Raw genomic sequence first — 16,959 nt, forward strand, 5'->3', positions numbered from 1 at the left:
CTTTTGGAATGATTAAAATAAAAAATACCACAGTTTTGTTAGAGAAGAAATATGAAAACAATAAGAAACAAATAATTCAAACAGAATGAACACATTCTTTACCAAGGAAAATCTTCAGATCTGGGGAGAGGAAGATTCTCATTTGAGATTATTCCTCAGTGCTATCTTGATATTTCTAATGTTGTGCTTTCTCTAAAGCTTATAGAATTGAAATTTGAGAAGTTTGATGTTGAGCGTGACAACTATTGCCGGTATGATTTTGTGGCTGTGTTCAATGGTGGAGAAATCAATGACGCTAAAAGAATTGGAAAATATTGTGGCGATAGCCCACCTGCGTAAGTAGTGCCTGTATTATTTCATTAATGTTTTAGTGGCTCTAGACTTCTTTTTTAGTCAATTAACCAATTATATTGATATTTATATTTTATTTATATATAAATATATTTTTATTTATAGATTTATAATTAATTTATAAATTTATTTATGTTTATATAAATATATATAAATTATTTTATATTTATAAAATTTATCTATAAATTTTATTTAAAATTTTTAATTATTTATAAATATACAAATATATTTATTATATTTTATTTATATATAAATTTATGTATTATATATCTATATTTTATTTTCTGGAGGATTCTATGCTGTTGTTGTTTTGTTCACAAATTCTGGGGTTCCATGGCTATAGAGTCCCATACAGCACCAGCACTAAGAGTTAGTCAGCCCAGAAAGCAAAGCAACATTGATGAGTATAGTGAGGCCTCAACAGCCAGATTAACAGAAGCAGGGTTGGTGATGCCCCAGAGTCAGCTGCTAGCCAGATACCTGGAGACGTCACTGCTCTACAAAGGTGACTTCAGGCATCAGAGTGGAATGGGGGAAGTTCTGAGAAAAAAAGCAGGTGGCTGAAATTGAAATTACTACAGCTCAGGGTGTCTAGCTTACTGAGTGGGTAGAGCTTGCAACACTTGACCTCAGGGTCATAAGTTTGAGCCTGTAGAGATTACTAAAAAAAAGGGGGGGGGGATCATGGGTGGCTCAGTCAGTTAAGCATCTGCCTTCAGCTCAGGTCATGATCCCGGGGTCCTGGAATCGAGTCCTGTGTCAGCTCCCCAGGGAGTCTGCTTCTCCCTCTGCTTGCGGCTTCCCCTGCTTGTGCTTTCTCTCATCCTCTCTCCATCTCTTTGTGTTAAATAAATAAGTAAATAACATCTTTAAAAAATTACTACAGCTTGCTGTCAAAGTCACCATTCTGCCAATTGAAATACCCTTTCTACTTTGTTGCTTAAACACAATTAGATTATATGTGTCACTGGATTTTACATGCATGTCTGTGATTCCCCTCGATGCATGTGAGTTATTTATTATTATTTATTATTTATTATTCTCCTTCCCTTGAAAGAGGAGCAACTCTATCCAGCATCTCACCTACCCAAATACGTAACACATACACCACACCTCAACACACTCTAACATAGGGGACATGTCAGAGGAGAAGAATGAAGTAGGTATATACCTCTGTATATACATAATGTGCTTAAACACAATTAGATTATATGTGTCACTGGTACATGCATGTCTGTGATTCCCCTCGATGCATGTGAGTTACCGCAAAGTAGTTTTCAATTTAAATTCATTTAGCTTAAGATTGATAATACAAACAATTCTTAATACCTGCAAGTTGGTTAAAATTTGAACATTACCATACCCAAATTTGACTCTCCAGCTGAATGTGTTAGAGAAAGGCCCATTTCTAAGCTCTCAGAATAGGTGTTCCTGCTGTATTCTTCTCCTGTTGCTGCTCTAACAGATTAACACAAACCGAGTGGCTTGTAGGAACCCATTTATTCCCTTACAGTTGTGAAGGTCAGAAGTCTGAACTTACTTTCACTGGACTAAAGCCAAGCTGTCAGCAGGCTGTTTGCTTCTGGAAGCTCTGAGGGGAGAATCTATTTCCATGCCTATTTCAGCTTCAAGAAGCTGCTGCTATGTTTTGGCAGCGGTTTCCTCCTCCATCTTCAAAGCACATCACTCCTATCTCTGCTTCTGTCCCGTATGGCCTTCTCCTCTTCTGGAGTCAAACCTCTCTTTTCTGAGAACACCAGTGGTTACATTTAGGGCCCACCTAAGCAATCCAGGACACTCTCCCCTTTTTGAGATCCTTAACTAAATCATACCTGCGAAGTCCCTTTGCACAGAAGATAGCGTATTGACAAGCCCCGAAGATTAGAATGTGGACACACTTGGGGGGGCCACTACTCAGCCTACCACACACTCTTTTATTCAAAGCCAGTCCTACGCCTATATCCTCCTTCTGACCTTCTCCTTTTCTCCCTTGATACTTCCCTCTGTCCAATAGTCCTCTTCTTTTTCTCCATCATCTCCACCTTTAACCTCTGCCTCCTTTTTGTTTTTATTTCTTTCCCATAGCCTGTAAATTTAAGTTCTACTGAATTAAGGGGCAAAAAAAAAAAAAAAGGAGCCCTTTCTTGACTCTATCCTGCTGTTGCTTTTTCTGCCATATCTCTCCTTCTCTTTATATTGAAATATTTTTAAAAATTTTTCTCAAGTTTCATTTTCTAGCAATACAGAAATGAAGATAGCCTTTAAAAATCATACAGGGCAGGCTCTCTGCTCAGCGGAGAGCGTGCTTCCTCCTCTCTCTCTCTGCCTGCCTCTCTGCCTACTTGTGATCTCTGTCAGATAAATTAAAAAAGTAAAAAATAAAAAATAAAAATCATACAGGGATAAGTACTAAACAGTGTTCCTAAGTTAAAAAAAATTTTTTAAGCATTGCTCAGTTGATAAAAAATAAGAGAACTCATAAGAGGTCAAAAATGAAAAGAAACCTATATCCGAAAGGATAAGTACTTGCAGGTGACATGTGCCAGTTCTTGGTGACCTAGAACTTCACTCACAGCAGACCAGGCTTCGAGATAGGAGACGGAGCTCAAGGTCCAGGCAAGAGGTGAGATTGGATCAAAGACCAGAACATAAGTCAGGCACCCATAGAAAGTGACACCATATGGAGAATGTGACTGAACTCATTCTCCTCCCCACCAAGGGTGAAGGTAAGGAGATTGGCTGTTGGGGCTTTGGCATTCGGTAAAGGGAAGAAAAGGTATTCTCTCATGAGAATTCTTAACCAAAAACCAGTCCACATGTGAGTCTGAGGTTAGAATTGACACTACCTGACTGTACAAAAACTGTAGCCCAGAATTTAAGGTTTCCCATTTGGTAGTGCCCAGAGGGACTGAGAGGAGAAAACACAAATCCTGTCTGGGAGAAGGCATCTAACATAGGCTTTAGCAATTCCTATAAGTAAATTTCAAGGAATATAAGTTCCCAATCTAAAGAATCACAAAACATAAAGGAAAAGTTAACATAAACAAGAATCAGCAGAAATAAACAGTATAATCAGATAATAATATAATAATATATAATAATAATAAAATCAGAGGCCATATATAGTAATTATCATACAGAATGTGAAATAAATATGCTTAAAGAAATTCATACAAAATGAAGGTGCAGATTATTGGAAGTCTGACGAAGAAACAAGAGACTTTAAGATATGATCAGAATTAACAAAGAGCCTAATAAAATTTCTAGAACTGAGACATTTGATAATTTACACAGAAAACTGAATACGTGTGTTAAATAGCAGATAAGACACAGCTCCAAAAAGAATTAGGGAACTGAGAAATAGTTGTGAAGTAATTACCTGGAATATAGCATAAAAAGATAATAGATGGGAAATATGAAAGAGAGGTTAATAGCCGTAGAGGCTAGAGTGCGAGGATCTAAAATACATTTAATTGGAGTTCCATAAGAAAAAAATAGGGAATATAGGAGATGTAATGTTTGAAGAAATAATAGCCAAGTTTTCCATTATAAATGAAAGACCCCAATTATCAAGTTCAAGAACTCAAATCCTAAGCAGTATATATATTAATATACCAATTCCTACATATATATAGCAAAACCACAGGACAACAGAGAGATGTTAAAAACAGCAGAGAGAAAAGACAGATTTTCACAGAAGGAAGCCAATTAGCCTAACATCTGACTTCTCCATAGCAATAGTGGAAGTCTGAAGCTCTTAGAACAGTATCCTCAAAATGCAGAGACAAAGTAACTGTCATTTTAGAATTATTTACTCAGGAAAACCTCTCATTTATGAATAAAAGAAGTTAAAAGACCTTTTCATTTAAACAAGAGCTGAGACAGTTTTCTACCAATAGACCGTAACTAAAGAAGCTTCACATTCTGTACTTCAAGCGGAAAAGTAGCGGTCGCTGGATAAAGGACTGAGCTACAGGAGGAAACCCTGAGCAAAGATCCTGGTTCTAAGAGCTGAAGGACTCATGGGCCCTTGTGTCGTTTAGAAACAGGGTGAAGATATTATTAAGCTGTATAAGATGCTAAAGTAAATGAAGATGTTAAGTTTAGGGCAACCATTAGAGTCTTTAACTTCCAAAACAGGGGAGAAAAAACATGAAATGAGAAAGAAGTTCTTTCCAAAGGAGGGCAAGAAAAGAGAAAAGGAGAAACGTTTAAAAAAAAAAAAAAGGCAAGACAAAAAAAAAAAAAAGTGCACCAAATAAGATGGTAGAATTCTATTTTGATCTATGTGTAATCAATATAAATGCAAATGAATCAAATCATTAGTGAGAAGACAAAGCATGTTAGACTGGACAATAAATCCAATATATGCTGTTTATAAGACACATTTCCAACAAAAATAAGAACACAGGACATTTGAGACTAAAAGGATAGAAAAAGATATTGGAACCAAATGTTGGTTGAAAGAAAACGAATATAGTTTTATTGATATTAGGGAAAAGTAGATTTTAGGCAGAAAGCATTACTAAAAATAGTTGCTATGTAATGATAAAAGGTACACTTTATCAGGAAGGTATAATAACTGTAAACTTGTATGTACAGAAACATATATAAAGCAAAAAATAGGTAAACAAAAATTAATAGATCTACAAAGTTACTATTACAGTAGGAGATTCTTAACATATCTCTTTGAATAGTTGAGAGATTAACTGTCAGTTGGAGAAAGATGGAAAAATGGGATATAGAAGATTTGAAAAATAATTAATAGGTTATCTAACGGATAAATAGGGAACAAGTACATTCAGCCACTGGGGAAAATATATTTTTTAAGCAAAAATGGACACAGAGAAAAGAAAAACCCAGAATTGCCAAATAATCATTAAAGAAACTTAATTGGTTGTTAAAAGTCTTCCTAATGGGGGGGCATTCTTGGGGGAAACAGGCCCAGATTGTTTTTCTCCATGCGTGCCAACAAACATTTGAGGAACAAATGATACCAAACACTATACAGATTCTTCCAGAGAAAAACAGAGATTGTTCCACAATTGATTTTTTTTTAAAGATTTTATTTATTTACTTGGCAGATAGAGAGATCATAAGTAGGCAGAGAGGCAGTCAGAGAAAGAGGGGGAAGCAGGCTCCTTCCTGAGCAGAGAGCCCAATGCGGGGCTCGATCCTAGAACCCTGGGATCATGACCTGAGTGGAAGGCAGAAGTTTAACCCACTGAGCCACCCAGACGCCCCTCCACAACTGATTTTATTAAGCTAGTATAAATACACACCAAAACAAGGTAAGGACAGAATCCCCCCCCCCAAAAAAGAATATTAAAGATTGATCTTACTTACGAATGTGATGAAAAACAAATCTTAAAAGAAAAAATATTAGGAAGTCAAATCTAACAATGTATAAAAAAAAGCTCTAACCAGGAATTTGAGGTTGGTTTGAACTTAGAAAATACATTACTAGATTAAAGTGTGACTTGCAGATTTAATTTTGGGGGGGGGGGGGCTGTTGGAAACATTAATTATTCAAGAATACCTTTTCTTAAAAAGCTTGAATAAAAAATTTGGGGGTGCCTGGGTGGCTCAGTCAGTTGGGGAATGCAGTCTTGATCTCAGCTCATGTCTTAATCTCAGGGTTGTGAGTTCAAGTAGGCTCCATGCCCAGCTTGGAGCCTTAAAAGAAAAGGTTGCATTTCTTAAATACTTAAAAAAAAAAAAAGTTGGTATTTTTAGAAAGATTATTTTCATAGCAACTAAAAAGATATTAAAAAATAAATCTAATACTTCTATATAAGGCCTCAATGGAGAAAATTGTAAGACCTTACTCAAAGGAATTTTAAAAGACCTCAATAAATGGAGTTATATACTTTCTCATGAATAGGAAGAATTAGTGTCATTTAAAAATAACAAAATCCGTTTTTCATTAGCCGTGACAGCCTGATTCTAAAATTCGTGAAATTGCAAGGGGGTGGGGGAAGGAGAGGACACTAAGGCAGTTCTGAAGGAGAACCTGGCAGGAGGATTTGCCTTACATGATGAAGTCATTTCGGAAAGCCGTCATAATTGAGACAAGGTGGTTTTAATAGAGATAGACCAACAGACTAATGACGACAACAAAGGGAGGCCAGAAACGTTTCCACACGGTCTGCAGATGAGGCACATCACAGAGACCCACATGTCCACTAGTAAGAAAATGGCCCACTGAAAAATGAGGCAGGGATAAGTTTTACTCTTTTTTTTTAATATTTTATTTATTTGGTAGAGAGAAATCACAACTAGGCAGAGAGTCAGGCAGAGAGAGAGGAGGAAGCAGGCTCCCTGCTGAGCAGAGATTTCCCCAGGCGGGGCTCGATCCCAGGACCCTGGGGTCATGACCTGAGCTGAAGGCAGAGGGTTTAACCCACTGAGCCACCCAGGTGCCCCATAAGTCTTACTCTTATGGGTAAAATGAATCGTATCACACAAAAATCAACTACAGATGCATTGGAAACTTAAATAATTTCTACTCATCAAAATACACCTTCAAGAGAGGGAAAAGAGAAGATACAGAACAGAAACTGGTATCTGTCACATATTTGACAAAGACCCCCGGGTCCAGGATTTCTGACAAGGAGTCAGATTAGTTCTTCCCAAGATTAGTCCATAGAAATGGCATTAGATGGTCAAGGGGTCCTTCAGTCCAGTCGGGACAAGTGGTGAGGAGGTCAGGAGAGGTGTTTTGGAGGAGATTGTGCCTCTTGAAGCTTAGTCTTGAAGGGCTGGTGTTGGTCAGAGGCGGAAGGGAGGACAGAGTCATTCCAAGTTAGAAGGAGTTCTGCAAATAGAGGTACACAGGGGAGGTATGTGCTATTCTGTAACCCAAACCTTACGCTGGGGTCTAGGGGGAGAGAGGAGGCAGGAGTGCTGAACAGGGTTCCACATCCTGCAGACGCAGGAACCTTTTGGGTGCATTTAGGCCAGAAATGATGGGACCATTGCCTTAGAATCTCCATCCTTGACAAGATGAGCAAGAGAGTCCGGTTAGAAGGCTGCGGCAGGGGGTCCCAGTGAAGTTGAGGAGGCAGGAAAGAATGGTAGAGACGGACAGGAGGTGGATTAAGAAATGCTCAGGGTGCAAGATTGGCAGGACATGGTGGTTGACTGGCCGTAGAGATGAAGATGAGGAAGGCTGGATGACAGAGCAGCGACCACTAACACAGCTAGCTCTGTAAGACCAAACAGCCTCCTCCATCCCTTCCCGGGACCTGCCAGCATGGAATGAACCCGCGTGCCGAGTTCCTCTTGCCTTTCTAGTGATGTGTAACATTAATTTGCAGATGCACCACATGGCCCTCAGAACATTTATGGCTCTGTGATTCTGTCACATTCATGCCTAAAGCTCAGTAGCAATGTAACAAAAATATGTCTTTGTTACTAAAATACTCTTCCTTGAGAAAAGTCAACTTCCAATTTAACGCTCCCAAAATTAGTTCATAGAAAAGGCATTCGATGATGACTGTAATTATAACACTTGCCCAGAAGGCTGACCTGATTAGGTCTTGAGGTTTCCTTTGCCGATTACAATAAGGGCTTTTTGTAATTTTATCATTTAAACAAGTTTAACATATTTTATTGTAGTTGGGAATTGTGTTTCGTGCACATTGTTTGTATTTATTTAATGGAATGTGTTTTCAAAAGCAAGACAGAATTTTTTTTTAATTTTTAAATTTTTTTATTAACATATAATGTATTATTAGTCCCAGGGGTACAGGTCTGTGAATCGCCAGGTTTATACACTTCATAGCACTCACCATAGCACATACTTTCCCCAGTGTCCATAACCCAACCACCCTCTCCCGACACCCCTCCCCCCGGTAACCCTCAGTTTGTTTTGTGAGATTAAGAGTCTTATGGTTTGTCTCCCTCCCGATCCCATCTTGTTTCATTTATTCTTTTCCTACCCCCCAAAACCCCCACACTGCATCTCCACTTCCTCATATCAGGGAGATCATATGATAGTTGTCTTTCTCCAGCTGACTTATTTCGCTAAGCACAATACCCTCTAGTTCTACCCACGTTGTCGCAAAAGGCAAGATTTCATTTCTTTTGATGGCTGTATAATATTCCATTGTGTATATATACCACATCTTCTTTATCCATTCATCTGTTGATGGACATCTAGGTTCTTTCCATAGTTTGGCTATTGTGGACATTGCTGCTATAAATATTCGGGTGCATGTGCCCCTTTGGATCACTACGTTTGTATCTTTAGGGTAAATACCCAGTGCAATTGCTGGGTCATAGGGTAGCTCTATTTTCAACTTTTTGAGGAACCTCCATGCTGTTTTCCAGAGTGGTTGCACCAGCTTGCATTCCCACCAACAGTGTAGGAGGGTCCCCCTTTCTCTACATCCTTGCCAGCATCTGTCATTTCCTGTCTTGTTAATTTTAGCCATTCTGACTGGTGTGAGGTGGTATCTCATTGTGGTTTTGATTTGTATTTCCCCGCTGCCGAGTAATGTGGAGCACTTTGTCATGAAGACAGAATATTTCTGATAAAGGCTTGATTCTCAATGATCTCAATCACTTTCATGACAAGGATACTAACTATAGGTCACAAAGCTCACTCTTAGGTTTGTCCCATCCCTTGGCTCAGGAGGTAGTAGACTTTAAGGCAGAAAAGATCCTGCAGTTTTTCTAGCTGGTTTGGTCAAATTCAGATCTACTTCCTTCACCGACACACACACACAGACATTCCTACTCAAAGTAGCTGTCAGGTGTTGGGGGCGGCGCGGGGGGATGCAGTGCCTCCTTATTTGCTGTCCATAATGCCTGAGAAGTAGTTTGACTGAGAAGATGCCTCAAAAAACTTTAGTCAAACCGCCAGTTAACTCTGTTAAATAACCTTTTCAGGTTTTGGTTTTTTTTCCCCCACTTTTCAATTAACTAGTCTTTAAATAGAATTAGCCACATAGCATTTTTAAACCATTGTTTAAATTATAATAGAAAAAGTTCAAATGAAACTCTTTTATGTAATAGTTATCCCCTAAGACTTACAAGTGCTTCTGAGCCTCAGTTATCATCACCAGTAAATCTTTAGTGCCAGCTAATAAGCAAGCCCCCAAAATAGCTTTAAAATTAGAGTTCTTCATGATGTTGTTCATAACTACCAAAGCAATCACTTTCTCCTTCACAGCATTCTGCCACTGAGATTATAAACAGAAATGTTTCCATTTTGGGCATGCACCAGAGGTCTCATTAAATATGAAATGGAAGTCATGGCTTTTTTATCCCCTAGTGACCAGCCCACTAAGATGATCCCTCTGGCTGAGTCTTTGTGGGGTGTAGGAATTTGTTCATCAGATTTCTCCGTCTGACTCTCTTGGGCCAGTATCCCTAGCTTCCTGGCCAGCTTAGGTCCAGACTCTTTGTCAAAAGCAGCAGTGTGGTTCCCAGGTCAGACCAAAAGCTGAGGTGCTCGTGAGGAACCAGGCACAGCTTCCATGTTTACATTGGTCCCGAGGTCTACCTGGTCCTATGTTCAAATCCTGCATCCCCCACATATACTAGCTGTAGGGCCTCGGGCAAATCACTTGAACTCTGAAGTTCAGTTGTCTTTTTGTTAAGAAAGGGATAACAATAGAGTTGCTGTGAAGGTGGAATTCGAGAGTTTGCATAAAGCCTAGTGCTGAGCTGAACAAACACTCAGGAAATGTTAGCTAAGTAGCATTAATACTGAGCAGATTGAGACTTTTGCCTTTTGAAGTATTCCACATTTAAGTTTACACATACCATAATCTATTGTCAGAAATGAATGGAGAGCAGAAGTCTACATTTCAGAGAGGTGCCACTTTAAAAAAATTTTTTTTTAATGCTTTTCTTCTTTTAGGCCAATTGTATCTGAGAGAAATGAACTTCTCATTCAGTTTTTATCAGACTTAAGTTTAACTGCAGATGGGTTTATTGGTCACTACAAATTCAGGCCAAAAAAACTGCCTACAACTACAGCATCACCTGTTACCACCACGTTCCCTGTAACTACAGGTGAGTTTTTCTGTTTTGATGTTTGCACACACACTTCAGGAGTATAAGAAAAATTCTTTTGAAAAAGAAAAAAAAAAGTAAAGATACTTGAAACTAAATTAAATAAGATGAAAACCTATCAAAGGGGGACGCCTGGGTGGCTCAGTTGGTTAAGCAGCTGCCTTCGGCTCAGGTCATGATCCCAGCGTCCTGGAATCGAGTCCCACATCGGGCTCCTTGCTCAGCAGGGAGCCTGCTTCTCCCTCTGCCTCTGCCTGCCATTCTGTCTGCCTGTGCTCGCTCTCTCTCCCTCTTTCTCTGATAAATAAATTAAAAAATCTAAAAAAAAAGAAAATACCAAACGTATCTAAGGGAATAATATGACTCCATTAATGGAAGAAAAGTATAAGGTATAAGTGTGTAGAAGCTAATAATTTTCAAATGTCATCTAAGAAAATTATGACCACTTAAAAAAATTAGGAACCCTGACATAGGCATAGATCATTATAAGCCCAGTTTTTCTTTTTCTGATACTTAAAAAATTATGACTTTAGTACATAGAATTGTAGTATTTTAGATTAAAGTTCTAGGGTCTTGATACCTGTCTATTTTCCCATCTGCCAGTTTTCTGGGTTTTTGTTTTTATTTTGCTTCCCTCTGAAATGTGTTGTGCAAAATACATTTTTTTCTTTCAAAATGGGGTTAATCAAACAGAAATACTCAATGGGTTATAGTAGCTAGTTGGGAAACTCTGGAGCATGATCTAAGAAACGGAGCGGCAAGAGTGGAGCCCCATGCTGAGTCCCTACAGCCTGTCAGCTCCACCCAGTGAGATTTCAGGCATCAGATCTCAAAATCTAAATCTGGAGAAAGAAAAAGGTGGGAATGAAAGATCTAAAGTTAGGATACATGACAGTTTGAAAATGAGCCCAGCTTTATTGCCCACCATTTTCTGCTTGCACCCGAAGTCCGCCTGACTTGAGTACAGGCGCTTCTACAAAGGGCTGTTTCTTCTGACACTCCACAAGTGTGCCACCTTGTGGCCTAGAGATGGACTGCCTTACATTGAAGCCCTATTTCTTATTTCTCCAGCTCATCTCAGGGGACTCTGTTGTCCTTATTCCTTTCAGTGAATTCAATGGCTCCCTAGATTTTTATCTTCAGTCCTAAACTTCTCTGAAATTGCAAACATCAATTTAGGATTATCTCCTAGGGTTTTGTGACTGCTAAACATTTAAATTAAATTAAATTAAAACACACATTTAAATTAAATTAAATTAAAACACACCAAACTCAACTTATTTTGATCACACTATTTTCTGTTTAAATCAGCTTCTCCGCGGCTTCCCCAAGCATGCCCACAGCATTAGCAGCCACACTCTTAGATCATCCTTGAGTTCCTCTCGCCTACTTCCCCACCGCATGCCCCCCTCCGCACACAAAGCAGATCATGTCTCCCACTGGAATTGTCTGCACCTGTGCTATCCAATACCATAGCCACTGTTGGACACTTGAAATGTGGCTAGTGATGCAGAGGAACTGAATTTTAATTTAATTAATGTAAGAAGCCTCATGTGGCTAGTGGCTATCAGAATGGGCAGTACAGGCGTCAAGTTTCTTCATGCCATGTATAAGACCCTTCACACGTTGTGCTTAGCTTCTCTCTCTAGCTCCGTCGTTAGGTCCTACCACCTCTCTCCTTATGCTTCCAAGTATTTTAGAGTGTTAGGATTCTGTCCTAGGTGTGGGGATTTTTTAGAGTATTGGGATTTTTTCCTAATTTGGGGGGAAACTGTCAGTGGATTTAGGCAAAGTTCAGGATTAGATTCTCACTTTTTGAAGGTCAGTCTGGTCATTGTGAGTGAATGGATGGGAGGGTCAAGAGGCCACAGGTTCTTGTGGTTATCCAGGGAAACTGTGCTGAAATACAGAGTCAAGAAATGCTGGCTGTTGTACAAGGCAGGGGCCTTGGGAGATACTGACAGGTCTTTCATTGATGATTCATTGGATTAGGGAGATAAGGGGGGTGTCAAGAATGCTTCCCAAGTCTCTGGCTTGCTCTGTTCCAAGGATAATGAGACCATCACTGAAGCAGAGAACTGGGTTTAAGGCTCTAGTCATTAGTTAAGCTGTGGCTTGTTGGGCCTGAGTGTGTGACACTCAAGTGGACTAGTCAAGTCCAGTTTGATCCATGGTCTCCTCCAGAAGAGATTTCTGCAAGAGATTTACATTTGCAGATCATCAGTATATACATGGTTGGCCCAGGAGGAGGTCATCTAGGGAGAGGTTAGGAGAGAAAGGTGGAGAAAGGGCTGGAATTCAATCTCTGGAAGTTCCAGCTTTTTAAAAAGGAAGCTATAATGGCAAAGGAGACTGAAAAGAGAAGGGCTTGAAGGAGAGGCAGCTTGGATGTCTAAGCTTGAGAGCTTGGTGATGAAGCTCTAGGAGGAAGACATGTGAGCCTGGCACTGAGTGACAGACACAGAGCAGAGGGAAGGTCTGGGAGTGATGGAGCCACAGCACTGAGAGGACCGTGGAGGGGGGTGCAGTGAGATGGTTGCAGGTGCACCTGGAGAAGAAGGCTGGGGACCACATGGCACCTAGGGCGTGCAGGGAGAGAGTAGACAGAGAGGTTACAGGGTCAGGGTGCTCTAACGTTGATTTAAAGCCCAGAGCGCAGAGATCTACTGAAGGGAGGGGAGGAGCAGGGTGGGACATGCGCCCGTTTTGCAGACTGATGTTCCCAAGTGAGAGGAGCGGTTTCCAGAGCCCACAGAAAGGCTGTTCTTTCGTCAGACAGAGAGAACCACTAACGCCACTACTTTTTGACTCAGTTAATTAGGTATATTTAGGTGTCCAACTTCTAGAACAATGTTCCCTCTAAATGTTGTCTGAGCTCTGTCTTAAAAAATCTATACACACACAGATCCTATTATATGTACTTAACATTAAATTGTACATATTTTAATAATGTGATTCACCTGAAGTCCTTTTTTGGAGTTAAGTATAGATACAAATTAAAACTAAATAAATAATAAATTCACAGAAGAGTTCACAAATTCTTGCCCATCAAGTACAATTATGTTACAGTTGATTTGTTTAGTTCTTCCTAGCTATTGCCACGTGTAAGTGAATAACTAGCAAATATTTTGGAAACTTTGTTGATGATAATGGGAATTAACTACTTTGATTTTGTTAACTCACAGTTTTTCAACCTTGGCAGTGTTTACATTTTAGGCCAGATGATGCTTTGCTTTTGGGGCTGTTTCTTGTAGGACTTTCAGCAGCATCCTTGGTATCTACCCACTAGAGGCCAATAGCGACCCTGTTGGGACAGCCAAAACTATTTCTGGACATGGCAAAATGTCACCCGAGGACAAAAATCACCTTTGCTGGAGAACTACTGTGTTGATCTATTTTGTTTTATTTTTAAATTAGTCAACTTCCCCGTTCTTAAGATCTTTATAAGCAATGACGGGCTCAAAATAAATGTTTAATGACTAGTTACATCTCATTACAGGCATAACATGCTTTACACATGAGCAGTATTTCTACAGAGTCATACTACTCACATTTGGACAGTTGGGTATTTTTAAATGCACCAAGAAAGCTCCCTCCATCCTCAAGGAGAACACCACTCGATTCCTTTTGTAAAGTGAAGAATTAACATGTATTTCCTGAGTTCATAGTTGATGTACTGGGTTTTTCTAAGCTGGGCGCATGGAGACTGCATCTATTTTTGGTTAGTGTTTGTTATATATAAAGGAAGAAGAGAATAGGGCTAAATTTGGGTTATCTTTGATCTCAGGTTTAAAATTCAGCAGAGAGCATTGAGTTACCATGAGGAAATTAGAGCAGTAGTTAGTAGCATAAAGAATTTCTTTTGAATGTTTTCTAGTTATTTCATTGCAATGACAGCTTGGTGGTCCAGGGAAATAAATAGGAATTTTAAGTAGATGGATTCAGGTCTAAACACCAATTATACTTGAATTCATTTTCCTGAATCTTATGTCTGTCTGCTTTGGATTTAGGTTTAAAACCCACCGTGGCCCTGTGTCAACAAAAGTGTAGACGGACGGGGACTCTGGAGAGCAATTATTGTTCAAGTAACTTTGGTAAGAAATAAAACCCAGGCTTTTCTCTTTAATCAGAAACTTGAGACTGCATTCTTAATCTCAAAGGAACTGCCATGAATGTGATGGTGAAGTGTCAGTTACACTCTTCATTTACCTAAGAAAATATTTTCCTATACCCTGAGGTATGTTGACTAGTGCTGTTCAAAGTGTTGGATTTCACAACTGAGGATAATACATATACAGAAAATGTGCTTTTAATTTAACTTAATAATTTGACTCTGGAGTATGATACCGCTACCCTGTGTGCTCTCAGTGGCTCGGTGATCCTGAAAAACCCTGCACAATTTTTCTCACATATTTTTCATGTCCGAAGCACTTTTTCACACATCTGTAATTCCACCTAAGTAAATTAGAAACATATCCAAGCTGGCCTTTCTCAGAAGAAATTCAAGTATTTCTTCTGTCATGTCCTTCCAAAGTACTAAATTAAGACTTGGGAACCTGAAATCTCTTTGGGAATGACTTGTAAGTTGGAACCTAAGGAGATACTACCTAATGATTTAGAATTTCTAAGAGCTTTCTCCAGTTTAAAAATATGGCACTTCCTGTAAAAAATCACTGAAAAGCAAGAGATACCAAATTTAATTATGTGGGTTTTTTAAAAAAGGGATGTTGAAGAAAATTCTTGTCAGGAAAAGAAAGTTGCTAAAACCTAAGTATGTTACCCAGAATGAACAGTCTCCCGGAAAAGGCTTTGCTTGCCTTTTCCCATCTGAAGTGCAGACAAACTATGTCGTCTGCAAAGGCGTGAAGGCACTGAAGAACCCAATGGGCCCTAAATCTTACTGGAGTTGCCATGCCGAAATTCAAATAACAGGCATAAATATGAAAACAAATTGCTATCACACCCAGGTTAGTCTTCTGTGAGGTGCTTGAGGCAATCCCCTCCATGTCCTTCGGAGCCCCCTGAGTTCCCTTGGCTATCGACTAACATTTTTCAGTGAACACATCACCAGGAATCAAAGTAGGGCATGATAAAAATTCTGATTTTATGAATTTTGCCTGCTACCTAAGAAGTGACTTCTCACCTTAACTTAACCTCAAGGGTCTTGTCAACCAAGTCCAAAACTTGATTTAGTCCATTGTTACTCTCTTACCTGGTAAAATGACTAAATGCTATCCCCAGCGGGCCACTGGTTCTCCACCTACACTGGTAACAGGAACAGGACTCTTAAAACAGTCTCCCAACCCAAGTCCTGCACCACATGGAATGGTCACCCACAAAATGCCAAAAGCATGCCCTTGAGAAACATAGCATCTTTCCTTGTGGCTCCAAAGTGAGACTCTTTCCTCTTACATCACAATGGAAGAAAGAGAAATTACATAATGAAAAGCAACTGAGTTTTGCTAGGGTTTTTTGGTCGTGGTTTTTTTGTTTTAAAGCAAGAAAATGTTGTTTTACTCAGTTCTATACTTTATTAAATGAGATATACAAGGTAGATAAGAAAGACCCAGAAAAACACAGGTATTTACCAGTAATTAGAGATGGGGACCCATGGGATGAACCAAAGTTGAAGGAGAGAGGACAGCTAAAGAGAAAGGGGGAAAGACACAGAGAGGTAGGCACTCAGCCATACCAACAGGAAGGCTCATGTCTTAATGGCTTGAACCCTTGCCATGCAACCTCAGTATAGTATTGTGTCTAAAGACTCAAGATCTTATTGAGAATTAAGAGGTAGAGGCTCATAAGTCTCTGCCTTACTTGGTAAATGGTCCCCATGTTGGATAAAACATTGTCAAGAGTCCCCATCTCAGCAGTAGCTTGCAGGGCAGGAGACATTTCGGTTTCTGTCACAGGTAACCTGGGTAACATTATGGCTCCATGGCCTCTTTTTTTTCCAACCTGAATTTTGGGGACAAATGCACAGACTCAAATCCGATAGTTCTATTAGGGCCTTCTCTTGAACATTAAAATGTTTCCTATCAGAAACTTAGAAGAATGTACAGTGATTTTCAGTTCTGCCTACAATTACCTTCACAGTCTTATTTCCAAATGTTTTCTTCGGCAGTATTGGCTGGCACCGTGATCACAACTGTCACCCGAGGTGGAAGCCTGCATGCCACTGTCTCGATCATCAACATCTACAAGGAGGGAAATCTGGCAATTCAGCAGGCTGGCAAGAACATGAGTGCCAAGATCACTGTGGTCTGCAAGCAGTGCCCTCTCCTCAGGAGAGGTAAGGAGGAAAACTTTAGTCTTTCTTGGAGGGGAGCTCAGGGACAGAGAAGGGAACGAGAGAAAGTCTGAGCAAGTCACGGATATTTCCATGCCCTGGCTGGGCAAGGGAACTAAAATCAAGCTTCATCTGTTGGCCACTTCTGGTGTAGAAGGAAGGCTTTGGAGTCAGGCAGAATAGGGCTCTGATCCCAGTTCTTGTAACTTGTGGCAGAAGATGAGATAGTGAAAGTGATAAAAGGGTTCAAGAAGCATTTGAAGCTGGATCAACAAGGAACAAACACAGAAGGA

At 39.7% G+C, this 16,959-nt stretch overlaps 1 protein-coding gene across 1 annotated transcript in view; it reads left to right on the forward strand.

Annotated features, from left to right (window-relative positions):
• Window positions 1-16,959, forward strand: part of PCOLCE2 (procollagen C-endopeptidase enhancer 2) — a 65,076-nt gene that overhangs the window by 44,321 nt on the left and 3,796 nt on the right. Inside the window, exons 5-8 of the mRNA XM_032346794.1 lie at window positions 199-335; window positions 10,223-10,377; window positions 14,388-14,471; window positions 16,502-16,669. Of these exons, the coding sequence (XP_032202685.1) occupies window positions 199-335; window positions 10,223-10,377; window positions 14,388-14,471; window positions 16,502-16,669 (544 nt within the window). The remainder of the gene's footprint in view (window positions 1-198; window positions 336-10,222; window positions 10,378-14,387; window positions 14,472-16,501; window positions 16,670-16,959) is intronic.

The sequence above is a fragment of the Mustela erminea genome, chromosome 1 (assembly GCF_009829155.1).
Source record: "Mustela erminea isolate mMusErm1 chromosome 1, mMusErm1.Pri, whole genome shotgun sequence".
NCBI lineage: Eukaryota > Metazoa > Chordata > Mammalia > Carnivora > Mustelidae > Mustela > Mustela erminea.